Source organism: Anas platyrhynchos, chromosome 3, assembly GCF_047663525.1.
Source record: "Anas platyrhynchos isolate ZD024472 breed Pekin duck chromosome 3, IASCAAS_PekinDuck_T2T, whole genome shotgun sequence".
Lineage (NCBI taxonomy): Eukaryota > Metazoa > Chordata > Aves > Anseriformes > Anatidae > Anas > Anas platyrhynchos.
The window spans coordinates 64968473-64988055 of record NC_092589.1 but is presented as its reverse complement, the minus strand read 5'-3'; the positions used below and the strand labels follow the sequence as shown (position 1 = coordinate 64988055).

Genomic DNA, 19583 nt, shown 5'->3' with positions numbered 1-19583 from the left:
TCTATTTCACTCACACTATTTTGCAGGATGACATTTGGAGAAAGAAAATTTCCTGACCTACACATCACGCTGGAAGGACAGTTCAGAAACAGCTCGAGGCTGGCTAGGGAAAACTAAATGTTTCTGTGCATGGGTCAAATGGCCATGTTAAACTTCTAATATAGGAAAAGAAGAGCAAAGTTGGGATAAAAAAAAAAAAAAAAAAAAAGTGAGCTATTAAAACCTGGGCTCAGTGCTCCTCACAACCCTAAGTGTAGCAGTGTAGTAGTAATGGCTTTTGCTCTGGGGGAAAAGTCATCCAACACAAACTGTCCATCCTTCAATATCACCAGAAAAAGTGGCAAATGTGGCTTTCTGGGCTCTGGTACAGGCAAAATAAGCAGGAAGGAAATTGTAGGTTGATTAATTCTGACACATGCTTTCCATAGGCAAAGTGCACTTTGCCCATGCCTGATATCAGCTCAGCTTGTGTTAGAAGTTAGCACTTCAACAGAACAAGTGCAAGGGCATTTTAATCAGCTCCTCTGCTAAATTTCTCTTCATTGTACAAGGCTGAAGACAAAGGAGTGCAAGTTTCAGCATGGGCTATAATTTGATTACATACTCGGGTAGTGTGTGCTGTGGATAACAGTCTGCCCAAGACCATTTCATAGCACCTTTAGTACTAGCTTGGTGACAGCGCACCCATGTTGTTCTGTCAGCATCAAGTGGGTAAGAGAAGGGAAGAACAGCACTGCTGTCACTGCAGTCAACCCAATCACTACACCAGATCCCTGGAACATTACAATTTACACCTCAATAATTTTGGCAAATACATCTCAGCTGTGGATATATCTCAGGAAACGGGCAGAAAGCAGCACAAATTCTGCCTCCTCTAACCATTGTGCGCTTCTGCATTCGCATCTGTCTTAACGGAGAAACAGAGCCAACAAAGTGTTATGTCATGCCAGTTCTCCAAGGGTACATTGGAAATCGGTGGCAGATACTTTAGATGTTTACTTTAAATAGAGCCACTGTAATTTTCCCCATAGGCAACCGCATGTGTAATGGCAAAAGTTGGGTTTGAATATCACTTCCCTCGGCATTAAATCAGAGACAGAAATGTAAGCCAATGAGAGCTGGGCCCCTGATACTGATGCCTTTAGAAGTCTCCTACTCACCTATCAAATTCTGGGGTGATTAAGGGGAAAGACATCTAATATCCTAAAGCTCTGCTTGTTTTTGTAAACAACACCCAAAGTTCATGTGCAGTTCATCTCTTTTTATAACACATATTTAGACAGCCATGTTTTTGGCAATTTTCTTTTTTTCCGACTGCCAGGCATATTTCTGCACTATAGCACCTGCTCTCTTCTGGTTTTGATTCTGAAGCACTGGTGACATGTGTCAGCAGACACTTATTCTCTCTCTAACTGGAGCTTCAGGCACAGATATTTTTGGTTGAAAGAAATATCACTGATCCTGGAGAAGACGATCTTTCTAGTATCATGGGAATTCTTCAGTAAGAATAAAGAAAATATTTATAGAGGTATTTTCTCAGGGTATTCAGAGCTGACTCTAAATAGGAAAGAAAATTAATTGTATTTTTCTGTTTGCAGCGAAGTAAAAAATGCATCTATATTCTAAGTGACACAGAAAGTCATCTGATTTACTTCCAATTTATACAAATGTTAAAATATCAGAATTAGATCTACATATGCAAGATCCCTTCTTTCTGAAAGAATGTGGAATGAATTCCCTGGGAATGCAGGATACAGAAATTTAATATTTCAGAGAAATGCAGAAATAAGGCGATCCTTAGGCTGAGATTTAGTAAAGTGTTTTGCAAGAATAGAATATTAATCCCAGAATCCAGCCGAAATTCAGCTTCGCATTAGTTCTATCCTCAGAATAAAACTCCTGTGCCCATTTAAAACATGTTGCTTAATTTCATCCCCTTCAGTAAAATGTTGTACAGCTTCTTCGTGCACTTTTAAATCAGATTTCCAACATTTACACCCTAGCATAATGTGTTACCAAATTTGTTTTAATAGCCCTATTAGCAGCAGTAGATATTGTATCTCACAGTTTCATAGGACTGCATACTTGTGCAACTCCTACGTTGTGCTTCAGAGGAACTGCATTTCATCAGCTGATGAAACGACTTGGGGTGAGTTGCACAGGGTAACTGCAGTGGCGATCTGTGAGAGGAAACATACTTCATAAAAAGGTTGGTTAGCTTTATGATGCATGTTCACTTCCTTAACATCTGAGTTTTATGCTATAAAAGAAGACTTCAAAATATTAATCCTACTTATGGAGAATCTATGCCTTTTATTGTGGAAGCACCTTCCTTTCACTTGAAGAAACGTATAAATTTGGGTTAATTTAACCTTCTCTCATCATGGGTTTTAGAGAGCAACAATAAACATTTCTTTAGTCTGCGATACCCACCATGTTCTGCTATTGCAGCATGTTCTAAGAAGCACTTTGCTTACAGAAGGGGATTTGTGAATCTCTATAGGTATAACAGATTTGAACTGATAGGTAATGTGGCATATCTGGCTTGTTGCCACATAAAAGCGAAATCTTATATTCTTCTTATTACTGCTCTTCAGAATGAGATGCTGTGCGGCAGACAAGTTAATGAATCAGCAGTGTGCTGTCTGGCTCTTCTCTGTCTGACTCCCACGCACTCCTGCTAGAGGATGCAAACGTGTTCAGCTGCATTTATCCGCTCACCTCTGAGGTGAACTTTGCCCACCAGGCCAATAACTGAGAGGAGAAAATCTGCAGCCTTTCTTGGCAAGTATAACTGTCACATTTCTTTGTGAGACCAAGCTATTTCCATTTAGCAAAACACAGAACTCTTATTTTATTGGCTAGATGTTATCTTCTGGCTATGGGTCTGTACTCATTTTATCAGCTTTCTCAGAGGCTTCTGAAATAGTGAAAAATGGAAGGCTGTGAATTTCTCTGCAATACCCAGTGTGAAAGTTAAGCAGGTCTGATCACTCCCTTCAAGCTGAATGCAGCACATGAAGAATGCCTTTTATTTCATAGAATTATAGAATCATTTGGGATGGAAAAGACCTCCAAGATCATCAAGTCTAACAGTTAACCTAGCACTGACAAGTCTACCATTAAACCATGTCCCTAAGCAACACATCTTACATGTCTTTTGAAAATCTCCAGGGATGGTAACACAACCACTTCCCTGGGCTGCCTGTTCCACAACCCTTCCAGTGGACTTTTTTTTCCTAATATCCAACCTAAACCTCCCCTGGCACAACTTAAGGCCATTTCCTCTTGCCTTATCACTTGCTGCTTTGGAAGGGAGACTAATGTCCACCCCACTACAACCTTGTCTGAGGTAGTCGTAGAGCAGGATAAGGTCTCCTTGAGCTTTCTTTTCTCTAGGCTAAATAACCCCAGCTCCTTCTCTGTAGTTCCTTCTCTGCACTGAGGTTTGCGGAGGTCCTCACTGTTCTTGCTCATCACAGATTCAAAGACTGTGGGGACCTTCTAAAATGATTTTGGATGCTTCAGGATCCTTTAATTTCAGATTGTAGCCTGTACAACAGATCCCTAAATGCCCCCAGAAGTCTCAACGTTGACTGGCTTTCTTGATGCTTGACATAATTAGGATGAGGAGTCCAACTCACATAAAGGAAATATAAAACTACATGAAAAAAAAATCACCATGACTAATCAGTGGAGATATAATTGCCAGTTCTGTGCAGAGGACTTCTTGGTCTCTTGACTCAATAGATTTATGGTTACTTTTCTGATTTCCTAGAAAGACACAAATCTTTTCCAAGTTATTTCCAAGACATATCCAATGTATAAATTCAGTGTATTAACCTTTCCTACAATTTTACAGTAGTATCCTTACTGATCCACTCAGTGTAAAGCAAACTCTCTCTAATCATCTTGACTACATATAAGGCTGAGAAAGGCATAAACAAGTGTAGGTTAAAACCTGAAAGCCTAGAACTTCAGATCAGGTTTGAGCATGATTTGTCATCCTTTATGGGACTGAGCCTCTAACATTTAAGAAAAAAATGAATCTTTTCTTCTTCCAAGGGCAACAGTAAAACAAAAAGAAACTCAAAAAGTCAGTCTTGCTCTAAGATTTAATATGACAAGTTGAAGCCTAGAACTATTATATTTTAATATCCAAATGGCAAAGCCATGAGGAAAAAAAAAAAAAAAACACAATTTTTCAAACAGTTGCTGCAAAATCTGACTGTGACAAAAGCGGCAAAAAGGCCTTTGCTCAGTGATTTGAGAACTATCTTTAAGGTTACAGAAATTCACTGTGAAGGTAAGTTGTGACTGACCATATCTTGTAATAGTTTCTAATATATGTAACTTAACTTTTAGGCACCTGAGCATAAATTAGAGCATCTTAGAAACTCTTCAAAGTTTCAAACTCTCCTGGGCCTGACTTTCTCTTTAAACAGGACACCAGATGAGGTTATCAATTAATCTCTACTTATATGTTGACTATCATTTCTTTTACCCATATCTTGATAACTACAAAATAAATACGAACAACAATATCCCCTGATAGGAGTATTTGTATTAAATTAAGGTTAAGTGATTTAACTGATCAGTGTTACTACACATGCATAGAGTACACAGTAGAGCTAGACAAATACGGAGAACACTAAGAGTTTTGTTTAATACCGAAAGTAGTAAGTTTACTATCTTTTTTGTTCTTCTAAAATAAATTCTATTGTTCAACCTCAGCTTACCTATAAGGGGTTTCTCTAAAGACAATGTCTCTGCTATTTCAGGTAGTGGAATACAGCACTGGATACAGTGGGATACAGTGGAAGATCTTGTGTTTGTAGTAACTGCCTATGTTCAGTGTTATAGGAAGATCATGTGTGGCCTCTGCTCTCTGTGCAGCCTCTTGTAGGCAAGACAGAAATATTCAGTGGCTGATGATGCACGCAAGCCTCCCTGATCTATGATTGCTCATCACCATCCACATGGTTAAACAAGGGTCACTCAGCAGGCCAAGAGTTACCATGTTCCTTCATTCCCAAACTGAAGGGAGAGAACCCAGAGCCCTGGTAGCTACAGAGCACACAAGAAAATGTTATCTAATGCAGTAGGTTGCTAAGAAAAGATAATTGGCATCAGAGAAGGTGACTTCACCGTCTTTAGTTCAGACTGTATTGTGACCACCTTTCTAGAGCAGAGAACGCAGCCAGCCTACATCTCTCAGAAGAATCCTTGCCTGCTCTGATACCTCCTTTTGTATCTCATTCTCAGGGTTCCAGCTCCTTGTCACATTTCCACATCAGTGTCCTATCTCCATTCTCATTTTGTCCCTCCGTGGTGTCTAATACACTTAATACGGTGCTGAAAAGTATTAACATTAAAACCAGGCAAAATATATACAGACTGTAAAATACAATTTCAGAATACACATCAAATGTGGTTTCACTATTCATAGGTGGCTAGAATACAAATTCTTTTTCTGAGTGGGAAGACAAAAGGAACAGACTCTTCATGCCCACTCTGCATATTTCTATTTTGCTTCTGATTTGGTACAAATTAATGAATATTAAATTGGTTCCAGACACTCAAGAATATTTTATTCAAAAATGATAAAAAGTAGGCAAAGTGAAAAATATTCTTTTATGTTTGCTTACCTGGAACACTGTAATGAGCAGTCTTTCTATTCAACTGGATGATTTTCAGGGTGCTTTTTTCAGTTTTTTGGGGGTTTGGTTTAGGTTTGGCAAACAAGTAGTCTTCAGTGTTTTTACAGCAGTGGCTATTACAGAAACTATGTCTCTTGCACGTCTTATCTTGGAGGGTGGACAAAATAAACAAACTGAAAATAATACTACAATGAACAGTAAATGATGAATGGCTTACAGTACAAAAAACAGTGTAAAAAGGAAGACAAGTTTAAATATTGTTGTGTATGAAAGGGATGAAAATAATACAAGGATGAGAATAAGTAAAATGATAGGCTGGAACATCTGGGAAAGTAAATACAAAGACAAAGAGAACAGTCAATTAATGGAATAGCAAGTCCAAAGTTTTAACAAAATAAATAGTGAATCAGACTATGCTTGTGGAGGGACCAAGTGCCCATCTCCCATTGACATCAGTAGGAGTTCTGCATGGTCTAATGTTGAAATGCCAAATTTAATTATTACTGTTATTTTTTCAGAGAAAATACCAATTAGATTGCTTTAAATTTGTATGAGCCCATGCAGTGCTCTGCCTCTAAGTTAATGGGAGCTCTACAAGCTCAGAGGTATTGCTAGATCAGAAAGTGAGCATGCCAAATGTCTTTTCTGTTTGATTTCATGCAGTACATGTATAGTAAATGATTAGCTTCAAACTCACTGCGTCTGTGACTTTCTGATACAAGGAAACAAGAGACTAATTAGTCAGCATAGGGATAAGAAATAATAGCTTTCAGCTTCACCTGGTAACTACTTTGACTGTAAACTAGCAGGACAACACAAGTAAATTAACATAGCAAGAGACTTACTAAAACATCTGGATAATACCGTGAGCAATAACAGCATTTGCCAACTATAGGATTGCAATATAAGATAAGGGTAGGTAATTTTCATTTTTCATGGCAGAAGATCTTGAGTCAGCAAGGAATTTGCTCCCCAAAACCTCTTTGGAACAACTCTGCACGTCACATGCAGGATGCTCGTTGGCTCTTTCCTTAGAGGATGAGAGAAGAATAAAAAAGAACTGCAGAAAAGACGCTAGTCACTGTTGCATGTAAGCAGTGACCCACAGCCTTTCAACAAAAGATACAACCAGTTACAGCAATTCCAATATTTATACACTACTGTGTGGCTCTGTGACTTTATAATTTTTCATGGTTTATTTTTCTACATGGTTTGTCATATTCTTTATAATTTTGGAAACTGTATGCTTCCTCCTGTTTAAAATTAATACATTTTTTTTTTTATTAATTTAACAGGGACCCAACCACCAAGAAAATAACCATGCTCATTTATGTGCCAAAAATGCTATCATACACTGCTTTAGAAGGCACGACTCTGGCAAATGCAGCTGCAAAGCCAGAAGAAGGAGTAAAATCTTTCACCTCCTACAGTACAATATATTCTCTATTATACCTAGAGTATAATTCTTTTAAATTCATGCAGAAATGATTTATTCACTGTTCATGAGTAGGCCCCTTGGTAGAACAAGGTTTCATATGGCCAAATGAGGATTTTAAGTAATTTAAGAAATAGAGACTTTTGTCCACAATTTAGTGTAAGAATTTTAATATGCCATACATCAAATTTTAGGCTTAATTCATTTGGCCAAGCCTTTTTACCTGTAGGCCGTAATAAGTAAAAGTCTACCTGACTCACTGACAAAGGTTCGTCTGCACTTCGATCATCTGAAGACTTTGGAACTTCAAGTCTGTCGATGAAAGTCTGGAGCTCTTTCCTGAACGCCTTCATCTGCGCATTGATCCGGTAGAGAAGCTCATGCTCACGTATTCTGCTGCCATCGTCTTCCTCATCCATCAGTCCAAACAGGTCCCCATTAGCTACATAAATTCTTGCCTCTGTTATGATGGTGCTTGTGTCAGAAATTAAGCGATCTATTGTCTTGCCCAGTCGCTCAGCTTCACAGCGAATGTCCTTCATCTGCTGCCTATCAGTGAAGCTTTTCTGCCATCCAGATGGTGTTGGATAAAAAGACCTCGTGGGTGTCAGGCATCGGATGTTTCGTACCTCTTCAGAGTCACTTTCCCCACCAATGGGCCCTTCCCTTTTGCGGTGAGGGGGGCGGGAATCGTCATCACTCTCCTTTTTTCCTGCATCACTTTCTGCATCACTGTCTCTGGGGCTGCCACGGATGCCAAGATGAGAGGCTAAATCATAGCGCTGCATGTTGGACATGAGAACTCTGTTCTCATACTGGAGTTGCATGACTTTGCCACTCAGCTCATTGATCTGCATTCGTGCAGCTTTTAGCTCCTCCTGCAGTGCTTCTGTCTTGGCATTATCATGGTGCCTGGAGCTCTCATGGGCCCCAGACTTGTACTTGTATTTGTTCAACTCAGCTGTTATGCGCTTGTTTTGTTCTTCCACATCAGCTAAATTTCTCCTCAGCAATTCTGTTTCATCTTCTACTAGCTGCAAATGCTGTCGTAATTCTGACAGAGATTCACTCTGTTCTCCCAGGAGTGGATTAGAGGTCCCTGAGAAATCGTCTCCTCTTAAATCATCAAGCTCTGCTTTCAGTCCTCTATTTTCTACTTCTAGCTCTACTATTTTCCTCCCAAGAATGTTAGCTTCCTCTTCCACAAGTCTCAATCGAAGCTTAAGTTCAGCTTCTCTTGTGGTAGGTGGCCCACCTGCTTCACCTTTTGGCAAGGGACTGTCCAAATCCCCATAAAATGATCTGTATTTTTGCAGCTCATGTTCAAATCTGTCCTTCTCCTTATCAATCTTGGCCATTTTCTTCCTCATCAAAGCTGCTTCTTCTTTGACAAACTGTAGCTGGCATTTCAGGTCTTCATTGTCCTCCTTAGGAAAAAAAAAAAAAAAGGAAAAAAAAATATTTGAAGAAATTTGATGTAAAAGAGGAGACCTCCAGTGGATGGTCTTAAATTACAAGATCACCAATCACAGGTACATGGCTTTATAAACAATGGATTTCCCATGATCATTGTTTTTCATTGATTTGGCAAAAGAAGGAGAAATAAATATTTAAATTTAAAAGAGGGAGAAAGCCTATTTTACTTGCAATGAAAGTCTGCAGAAAATACAACTGGGGGCACCTTGTATTTTTGAGACTTGCAATGCTGCAACAGACTTTACACCACTCAAAAATCCTGAACTCTGTGTACAAAGAGCCTATAATCTTGTTCCAATGGTGGTCTGTTTACTTATTTTGCCTAAAGTATACAGAGCACATGTAAGCTGGTGGGTTCTGTTGCAGCACCAGTGGTTCATTTAGGTGGTCCCTGACACCATGCCAGATGACTGTAGGTATGGGGTAAGAGTTCGCCATTTGGCAGCATATATATGGATAAAGAAAACACCAGAGAAAGCAAGCAGCTGAAGTGCTTATACATCATATACATCATTTCTAGAGTGTCCCTGAAGCCTATGAGGATCCAGAGTACTGATATTTTAACATACCTCTGTTGGTGTCTGCTGTGACTTTTTTTCTGATTTTTGTAGGTCTTTGCTCCCTCTTCTTTTCAGTGATTGCTGCAACAACAAAATGAGAGGCACGGAATATTTCACTGAAGATGTATATAATTTAGTCATTCTTTTTAAACAGTGAGACAAATGCAAACATAAAAGCAGTAATTTCTTTTAATCCTTGAGACGATGCAAACCACACAGCCAAACCACATAATCAATGTCAGTGACATCCCACCAGCTGACCTGGGCATGTATCTACAAGCACATCTTTCTCTGTGTCCCACCCACAGGCTTCAAGCTTGCAGTGAACTACCATCACTCATCTCACAGGCATACACTGTAGACAAACTCTGTGCAGACAAACACATAGATCTGGTCACTGGGGTCGTTCTGTTCCCTGAACGTATTCAATCTGCTCAGACTACCAAGTCTTACACAAAGTGAATTAGCTTGTGACCAGCACCACACAAACACATCTGTGTACCACCACATGAACATGTTCCTATGGTATCTTCACCTGTACTATGTAGCCAAAGTGAACAGGAAAGAAATTCCTGCTTTTAGAGCAGGATGCACTGGGTTCAAAACCTACTGGAAAAAAATCTCATAATTGCTAACAATAAAAAGTTCATTAGCAGGCAAGCGGTAGCAGTGGAAAACAACTGCAACCATCCCACTGTCAACACTCAATACAGATCATCAAGAAAACAGCAGGAGAGAGGAAAGTGCCTGAGAAAATATGTTAATACATAACATCCCACTTGCAGCTGTTCCCAGTTTTTATGCTCCCCAGGTAAAATGTAGGCCCTGCAGCAGGACAGGAATACAACTGTCACCAACTCCCTCCGAGATTATTCTCTGGTAAAAGGACCCTTTGTGCCACGGGGAATTGAGAAACATGTATTTCCCTGCACCAGCCAGGGAGAAAGCAGCTGTGTCTAAAAGCCATCCAGTTCTATATGGTGGGAATTGAAATCTGTTCATAATCCTCAAGGAACAGAGTACAATGGGCAAGTATGCCGTACATTACAATCCTTTGCTGTATTTGCCTGTTGGTACCAATTTTTCTCCTTCTTCTACAGATCACCTTCCTAATGAATGTTAAGCTCCATGGACTGCTCACTCCAAAGGAAAAGTCAATGCCATAGAAGTGACTCAAATGTAAATCTAAGCAGACTTAAGAGGTAGTTTCTTATAAGGCTTTAAGCTCAAAATCCCTATAGAGTTATGCAAGAATTAAAATAAGCTCAGATTTAGAAGAACTAAAACTCACAGATGGATTCACTAAGAATCAGAATCAAAATGTTTTAGTCTCTTGAAGAAATGCTGAGTGCTCTCAGTAGATAAGACAAATAAAGCCAAAGATGATGCATAGGTATCTAGCTGAGATACTAATCACAGGATTCTAGAAGAATCTAGAAAAGACACGAGAATAGTTAAATTAATTCACCCCTTCCTTTCAAGATAAAGCTAACTACTTAGGGCTTGAGTCTACAAATTATTCTTCTCCAGGGTCACCCAGTAGTTATCCTATTACAGAACTGATAGGTGCATGTGGAAGGCTTTTTGTTGTTTTTCTTTCTGAATTGCAAATCTATAAAGAGTTAAAACTTTCAGAGATACATCTTCCTCCTGTGCATTACCATTAGTTATACCACTATAAAAAGCCTCTTTCCAGAACAGTTATCACTGCAAACTTTGGCTTGCACCAGATTCTTGCCAATGCCACCCACTGATAAAGTAACGAAGGGATAGTTAAGCTATATTTCTCCTTGATTACATAAATTCCTTCTTGCCAAGCTCAGCATCTCTCCACACATAATGAGGTTCTGAAATGCTGAACTACATCTTCTTGTGTACCCTAGAACTTTTCAGAAGATATGAGATATATGAAAAAGTTTCAAAAGTTTCAGATGACCAAAAAAAAAAAAACAATCCTAGAGGCCAAAAGTATTTTTATGGACTTGACATAAAACTAAAAACTTGTGTTTCTCCTTTCTCTCTTTTATGTGTTTTTTGTTGTTGTTGTTGTTATTTTGTTATTTTGTTTTATGTTATAGTCCCTTTTGATATAGTCAGGATAGTTCCATTTTAACTACAACAATAGTTGTGGCTATTTAATGAGTAGGCATGACTTTCTACTCTACTCTACTTGAATTACAACAAACCATGCACAGAGCTTATAATATTCACCAATGAAATTATGGTGTGTATTAACATAATTTCATAGCAGAAAGCAATGAAGAACATACACAATTCAATGGGCAGGATGATTTGGGTAAGTAGGTTAGACCCAGCAGGAATTTATATAATCTCTTTTCTTGTGAAAAACACCAGGACACAATTTCTGATCACCAGAGGTTAAGATCTCATTTACACACCGCAGCTGACAGATGGCATCTTCAAAATCACAGTGCCCCATAAACATCATGTTAGGACACTGAGGCAATACCCATACTGAATGAAGAATGCCACATATCAAGCAGTATATCCTGCTATAAATAATCAATTTTGAGAGATTTATTCAGAGTTCAAAACTTGTTTGTTCAAAAAGCTTTGTGTTTGATCCTCTTTTAATATAACTCTCCACTTGCTGAGCCTTTTCCCATGTCACAGTGTACCGCAAAGCATATTGTAATTACCCCTAGAGGCCACCTCTACTGTTTCTCAACTAAAGCAAAAAAAAAAAAACAAAAAAGCCCCTCAAATTTTAGAACTGGTTTTGAGAATTTGTTGCAAAGGGTAATTTCAGGGCTCAGAAATTTTTTCTTCCATATTTTTTAAAATTACATTCAGTTCAGTCTATTTAATGATGATGAATTTTAAAAAGAGAAAAATAAAAGTAACAAACACAAGACTGCCTTTGTACTATCTGATCAGTATGCTAGCCAGACAGCTTTATGGTTTTAATAACCTCGAACCAAGCTACCCATCTGCAGGAGAAAAGAATAAGCAAAAAATGCCTATCATACTGTTTCTACAATGGGGAGTTTGCTAAACTGCTCGAGTAGTATTGAAATATTTCAACAGTGCTAGGGATAATAACAGTGGCAAGTAGGACATATATCCCTGTATTGTACAAGCTCTGCTTACCTCTGGAGGAAGAAGGTACACCCAGGTTTGAGCTGACTATCCCAGCATTTGCTGTTGTGAGCACACACAAGGTTGCATCAGTGTCCTGGCAACACTGAGAAATTTCCACAGCCTAGATAAGCCCACAGACAATGTCTGCATTATATGCACACTGGATCACATGCAATGGGCAATTCTGTTGCGATGTTCAGCAGCACCAGTTCTCCAGTGACCCCTCACTGGAGTTATTCCAATGTCTTGCTGGAGATGCTAAGCACTTCTCAAGACCAGATGGCAAAATCCTTCTCTTGCCAGCCTTAAGCTGCAATCCAAATGTGCAATCCTAACCACCTGCGACGCTGAGTGCTTCACGGATACAAAAAGACCTGAAATCTACTCTATAAAACACAATGCAATGAAATAACAGCATCACACTCCGAGTAGCAAAGCTGTAAAATAAACTCAGTTCTCACTACCTGACTCTAGACTACAGTAAATCTCCCTGCAATTTATAAAGAAGCCCTGAATAAAACATATCAAGATTTCAAGACACTTAGGTTGATTATTTCAAGCCCGATCCGAGGGTAAATGATCTAAAAATCAATACATACAACCACAGGAGGAATTCCCAACACATAAAGGGTTATATGGGTGCACAGGGCTCTCCAACCAGCCCTTATCCCTCCTCACAGAGCAGGACAAGGCAAAGGATGTGCAGCATCTGAACCTCCACAGCTGCAACTGGCCTTTCTCATTCCCACACAGTTGCACTGTACACACTCACAGTTAGCTGCCTCCTAACTGCTGTGACAGATCAACAGAGCTTTCAAAAATCAGAGCAAACCTAACACTGTCTTTATAGTCCTGAAGCAACATCTTTACAGCCCTTGAGCTGCCTGGTCTGGTGGGTGGTGTCCCTGCCCATGGCAGGGGTTGGAACTGGATGGTCTTTAAGGTCCCTTCCAACCCAAATCATTCTGTGATTATGAAAAGTCACTGAATATTGAACAACTTTGGGGCAGCACAAACTTGCCTCTGGTACTGAGTGACCGTGATCAGGGAAATGGAAATTTGCCTTAAGACTCTCACTGTACTTTCCCTTCAGGCAAGTATGGTCGGTTAGCTCATGGATCTGGATCAAAGCAGACACAAGACAGATTTTTCAGTTTACTGCCACTGAGTCTAATTCAGCATATCAGATTATGTAGTAAAAAATAACTGGACACTCTCCATGCTGTCAAACTGAAAATACGCTGTCTCCTGAAAGCAATCTTTGTTTTTTAAAATGTCTCTCTTATTCTGCAACTCTACCAACCTTTTTCACATATGGACTCCTTAAAATGCCAGCCACTTTGGTGGCTGTTTACCAGTAACAAACTCAAGACACTGGCTTTGTCTGTCATTGGCACCAATATGTAGAATCACACACACCCTCTACATCCTCTAAAGTAAATAATGATAGAATAATAGAATGGTTTGGATTGGAAGGGACCTTAAAGACCATCTAATTACAACCCTGCTGCCATGGGCAGGGACACCTCCCACCAGACCAGGTTGCCCAAAGCCCCATCCAGCCTGGCCTTGAACACCTCTAGGGATTTGGCATCCACAGCTTCTCTGGGCAACCTGTGCCAGGGCCTCACCACACTCATAATAAAGAACTTCTTCCTATAATGTAATTATATTATAATACAATTATACTAAAACTCCTTCCTATAATAATAACTCTGTGATGCAACCAGATAAAAACATTCTTTGCAATGAATAAAACAAAGCAGCACATTTGCTTCCATGACACCTGCTTCCTCTGTTTTCCTATTTGAAAAAAATCCTGAGCAGTAGAAGATGAAAGCTGCCTTTTCAAAGCTCTCCATATGACCAGGTCAAATAGCCAACCGATTCTGATACTTCATTTTCTGTGATCGCACACTCTCTCATCTACCAGTGTATCTGAAAAGAGTGAAAGAAAATTCCTGAAGAGGAAGATGCCTCCTGCCACTTGAACCTTTTAAATGATGAATGAGCTAGACATGCTTAGTTCCCCAGCACTATCCAACTAGGCTTCATTATGGATGCAGAAATCAGAGTCAGCTAACACTCAGCTCCCTAATCCTGAAATGCAAGAGTAAATCTCAGAACATGAATCCTCTGAAGTGAAAATGCTGGAATAAGGTATTTTGTTGCAGAGTGATGTTAGTTAAATCTGTTTACTAGTGCTTGTCTAAATTGCTGTTTATTTGTCAGCTTCATTATTTATGTTTTCTGCGAGAAAAGAGTCAGTCTTCTTGTCAGGGTTTGCACAGTGCCTAGTACGATGCACCCCAGCTGTTATCTGGGACTGCCAGTATGACAGACAGTATACCAACACAGCTCAAAACACCACCATACAACAACAGCAATAATCATAAATCACAGACATGGACATGGAAGTTATCAGTAAAATACATCTTAGATTTTACCAAATCAAAATAAAGTTTTACATACACTGCTCATTAGAAATGTATACAGAAGCTAGCTCTGCAAAGCTGGGGGCTGACCACAGGTGCACAGTGGTTTCAAGTTCATTTTACACTGAGCATGCACAGTCAGCTCTTAAAGTCACTCAGCTGAATTCACAAGGAATGGTGGCATCAACAACATGCACAGGCACATGAACACATTTAGGTTTCTAGGCACACAACAGAGAAAGGAGCTTTGCAGCTCTCCCTACAAGTCTGTGCCCCAGAGACAGCACTTCTGGCTGGTCACAGGAACAACTCACTCACAAAAAAAAAAAAAAAAAAAAAAAAAAAAATTTACATTTGAGAGGATGCAAAAATTTGAGATGGATTCAGTTAGGAAAAATTCTGAAATCTACACTTGGTCTAGAGGTCTTCACAGTGAGAAGGAGATTTTCTGTTAACGGGAAAGAAATCCATTTCTCACATGTCAGCAATCACCACTCTATCTTCTCACTAGAAAGAGGGGTCTTCTTTTTCTCTTCATCTCTTTTTTGTCTTTATTTCCTTGGGGAAGTTCTATTGTAAAGCTAACATTCTGCAAATTGGCTGAGAAATATTTTCTATAATATGACATGAGGGGAAGTTTTAAAGGTGTTTAGGAATTTAGATGATTGAAAACTGAGAACCGGACTGCAGTGCTCTGAAGTTATGCCAGTGTGTCACTGCCACAGATTAAATCTACGTTTTGTTGAGCAACTCATGTCAAGAACACACATCACAAAAATGAACCAAGGAGTCTAGAGTTTAAAATGGAGGGAAGACATTTTTGCAGTTTGGACATCCCCTCACCCACCTTTCTCACTCTATCTCGTATCTTATGCTCTCTGTCCAGTATATTACACTCACAAGCCTGCACCCAGTGCTTTTCCCAGTATTTCTACCAGACAAAGATGGAGATGAGGGGAAATAGATTACTGCAGCATTGGCTAGAGCAGGGGACCAGTGACTTTCTTAGATTTTTAAAGGAGATGCTCATTCCCAGAAAGGGAAGGGGCTGTAGATCATAGACTGACTTAAAATCTGCATGTAGATGTGCTGTAAGATTCTTATTGAAAGGCTCCCTTTGCTAGGAATGAGGAAATTTTATTCTAAAATGAAGTCTTCAGCTCATTATAAATATTTGATCCCTGGGATGCATTTTTAACTAGCCGTCATGAGCAAACATCCACTCTTCTGCATTTATCATAAATGTCACTGAGCCAGCAAATCACCTGCAAATTAACACCACAGCAGTCCTAATGGGGTCTCACAGGAATCAATTCTTGGTCCTACGCTAATTAACATTTTTCACTCCTGCCTGGGAAAAACATAAAATAATAGTGGATTTAAACTGCAGATGGAGGTTGGAAAAATGTTAAAAAGGAGAGTCACTCATATTACCTAGGTGCAATGAAATAACTTATGTTTAAATATGACTAAGTGTGATAATACACACATAAAAACAGAGTGAAAGCTATGCTAAGACAATAGGAAAACAGCCTAGACAATACAGAAGGAACCTGAAAAGCTACATCTCTGAAAAAGACTAGAGGGTCAAAGAGGATAATCAGCTGAAGTGATGTTCAAGTGTACTTTTGTGACTGTATAAAGCTTATAAATCAAGGTTTTTGTAGCAGGGGGGCTGCTGGGTGGCCTCTGAGAGCAGAGCCTAGCAGTTGCCCCATGTCAGATCAGAGCCAGCTCCAGATGGATCCAAAAGGGACCTGCTGATGGCCAGAGCTGAGCCAGGGAGTGTTACTGGGTGGGCCTCTGGGAGAGCAGATTTAAGAAAGGGGAAAAAATAAAATAAAAAAAATAAAAATAAAAATAAAAATAAAAATAAAAATAAAAATAAAAATAAAAATAAAAATGATGATAAAAACGCTGTGCAACAGCAGCTGGGAGAAAGCAGTGAGAAAAATGTGAGAGAAGCAGCTCTGCAGAGCACAAGGTGAGTGCAGCAGGAGGGCAGGAGGTGCTCCAGGCACCACACCAGTGGCCTGTGGAGGAGCCCCTGCTGGAGCAGGCTGTCCCCCTGCACCCCATGGGTCCCATGTGGAGCAGATCTCCACGCTGCAGCCTGTAGAGAAGAGTCCACACAGGAGCAGGGGGTTTAGGGGGAGCTGCCACCCACCCGTGGGGGGCCCATGCTGGAGCAGTTTGCTCCTGGGGGATGGACCCCATGGTACGGAGCCGTGTGGGAGCAGTGCTTGAAGAGCTGCTGCCTGTGGGCAGCCCCCCAGGCTCAGTTCAGGAAGGATGGCATCCCGTGAGAGGGACCCCATGGGGAGCAGGGGCAGAGAGGGACCACGAAGGAGCAGCAGAGATGAAGCATTAGGGACTGACCACAGCCCCCATTCCCTGGTCCCTGGGCCGCTTGGGGCAAGAGGAGGTGGAAGAGGGTGGATGGGGGGAGGTGTTTTTATTTCTCACTGCTCTAGTCTGTTATCAACAGGCAATAAATTACATTAATTCCATTATGCTGAGTTTTATTTTGCCTGTGACAGTAACTGGTGAGTGATCTCCCTGTCCTTATCTCAACCCTTTTTCATCATGTTTTCTCCTCCTGTTCTTTTGAGGGAGTGTGAGAGGGCAGTGAAACCACCATGGTGACCAAATGGCTTAATTAGTCCTAGGAAGTAGATGTCAAAACTGAGGTTCCCTGTGAAGTCTCTAGAGATGGATGTTTCTTTCCACAGTCATGCCACCCTCAGACCAGTGCAATGAACCACTTTCAAGCAGTGCCCATCTTTCTTCTTTGATGGAGGGTTAACAGCTTTATGTTTAGATGCCTAAATGATATCAACCCTAAGCATGCAGATTAAAATGAACAAACACAGCATTGATGCTAGACTCATCATTCATGCTGGAATTTAGCACAGTAGCAGGCTGGTAATTGGCCTTCAGCTAGTTCAGATGAGAAGAGAGGTGCAAAATTGTACCCATTATTAGAACAGTTCAGGAAGAGTTGTGGTAGGCTGTTTGTAGCTGTCAACGTTCACAGAAGACCAGCAACTTTTTCTGAAAAGTACGTATTGTTTAAATAAAATGTCTTGGGATATTCTATGACCCATGGTATTCAAGAGGCCAGACTGGCTGATCATATTACACAGTTCTGGCCTCAACTGCCGACTGTAAGAAACTCTACCAAAGTCTGGGAACTCAGCAACACTACTTGGAGAAGCACGCCACAAGGAAAATGAACCTTCTGAGTGTATTTGTGTCTGTGTATCATCAAGGCAACATTCCAGTTCAAAACTCTTTCAGGGGCACTGTTACTGGTGCTTCTAATTAGTCACTTAATCAAAGCTCTAAACTGCAAGCATCTGTAAAAATTGAAATAATTCAGCCAAGCCTGTAATATAAAACACTCTTGGTAATTAGGCCACTTTGATGTCATCATCAGTCATGCTTTACAGGGACATAGAAGCCTCTCATTATACACAACACTGATGGAAACAGATGCATGGCAAATATACTGTAAGTGCAAGTATTCATCTGTGACCTAAGCAAAGAGCTTGGTTATTATCCTAACCTGAACTCATGGCTGAGACAGTCAAATTCAATTAACACAATCATACAACTAGGATCAGACAAAGCAAAACAGAATTGATATCCACTCACTCTACACATCTCAATGTGCTATTGTTAATATGAGCAATAGGAAGAAAAAACATATAATATGCCAAAACATCTCAGCAGAAACAAACACTTCAAAAAAATTACCTGCACCTATCAAAGCTTAATCCACTGCCCTTTACTTCAGATTAATAAATGCAATGTTTGCAAATCATAACTGTGGAGCATTACCAAGACCTGGATCTTAAAATGCCAGAGGGTTGCATTTCTTGATCTTACAAACACTGCAGTAAGAATAAACCTCCAGGTTGCAGTGAACAAATATCATAAGCTTGGTGTTCTTGTTCCTGTCTAGTACACTTCAGAAGGGCAGTGTGGCAGATCACAGCGCCCAGCACACCCTATACCTGGATGCTCTTCCTGTTAAGTGACTCACCTCTATACACCACAAACCATTGCTATAAACATATGCAAATGTAAGAGCCTAATAGAAGGTGGCTCAAAACATGCCATTCTGCTCTTCTAACTGTAGTACATTTACAGGACTGTTAAGAGACAGAGCACAACTAGCACACCGGTAATCAATGAAGAATCACATTGCACAATCACAGTCTTTACTGTTGTACAGCCCAGCCACAGAAGCTATTCATTGGGCAGTATTCCCCACTACTGTAGCAGGTACTTTCTTTGTTATACTTTATTTGTCATACATCACTCCCCTTAATGCATGCGAGGTATCTGTCTGATGGAAGGTTTAATACTCTGCAAACACACACACAGTGCTATATTGCACAGAACAAACTAGTTGCTCTGTGGGCACATCAGAGCAGCAGGGAAAATGCCCTGCTTGATGTACCTGCATCTGATCTCCTGTTCACTGGCTGTGTTCTGCCTGAGAAGACAATTTTACAGACTCCCAAGTCTCCCTGTTTAACAGAAGTAACCTGGAAACCATTTCCTCTCCTCTCTTCCAGAACTGACCTTTTCTACCCCTGTATGCTCTGCGGCAAAATGAGATGTTAGATTATGCTTGTTATTGCCAATTACAGACAACAGAAGTGAGAAAAAAAAAAAAATCAAAGAATCACAAAATAGTTAAGGTTGAAATCAACTTCTGGAGATCTAATCTAATCCCTGTGCTCAGAGCAGAGTCAAATAAAGCAGGCGTCCCAATGCCATGTCCTGTGGGGTCTTGCGTATCTTGAAGAATGAAGACTCCTTCCTCTACAACCAACATGTTCTAGTGTTTGATCACCTTCAGAGCAAAAATGTTTTCTTATGCTTAAACAGAATTGCCAGCACT

The 19583-nt window shown here is 40.1% G+C and overlaps 1 protein-coding gene across 1 annotated transcript in view; it reads right to left on the bottom strand.

The window, feature by feature from the left end:
- Positions 1–6550: 6550 nt before the first annotated feature.
- The window catches only part of MTCL3 (MTCL family member 3), a 30049-nt gene continuing 17016 nt past the window's right edge, over positions 6551–19583 (bottom strand). The window contains 3 exon segments of the mRNA XM_038176104.2: positions 6551–7234; positions 7236–8522; positions 9141–9212. Coding sequence (XP_038032032.2) covers positions 7154–7234; positions 7236–8522; positions 9141–9212 — 1440 coding nt within the window. The 3' untranslated portion in view covers positions 6551–7153.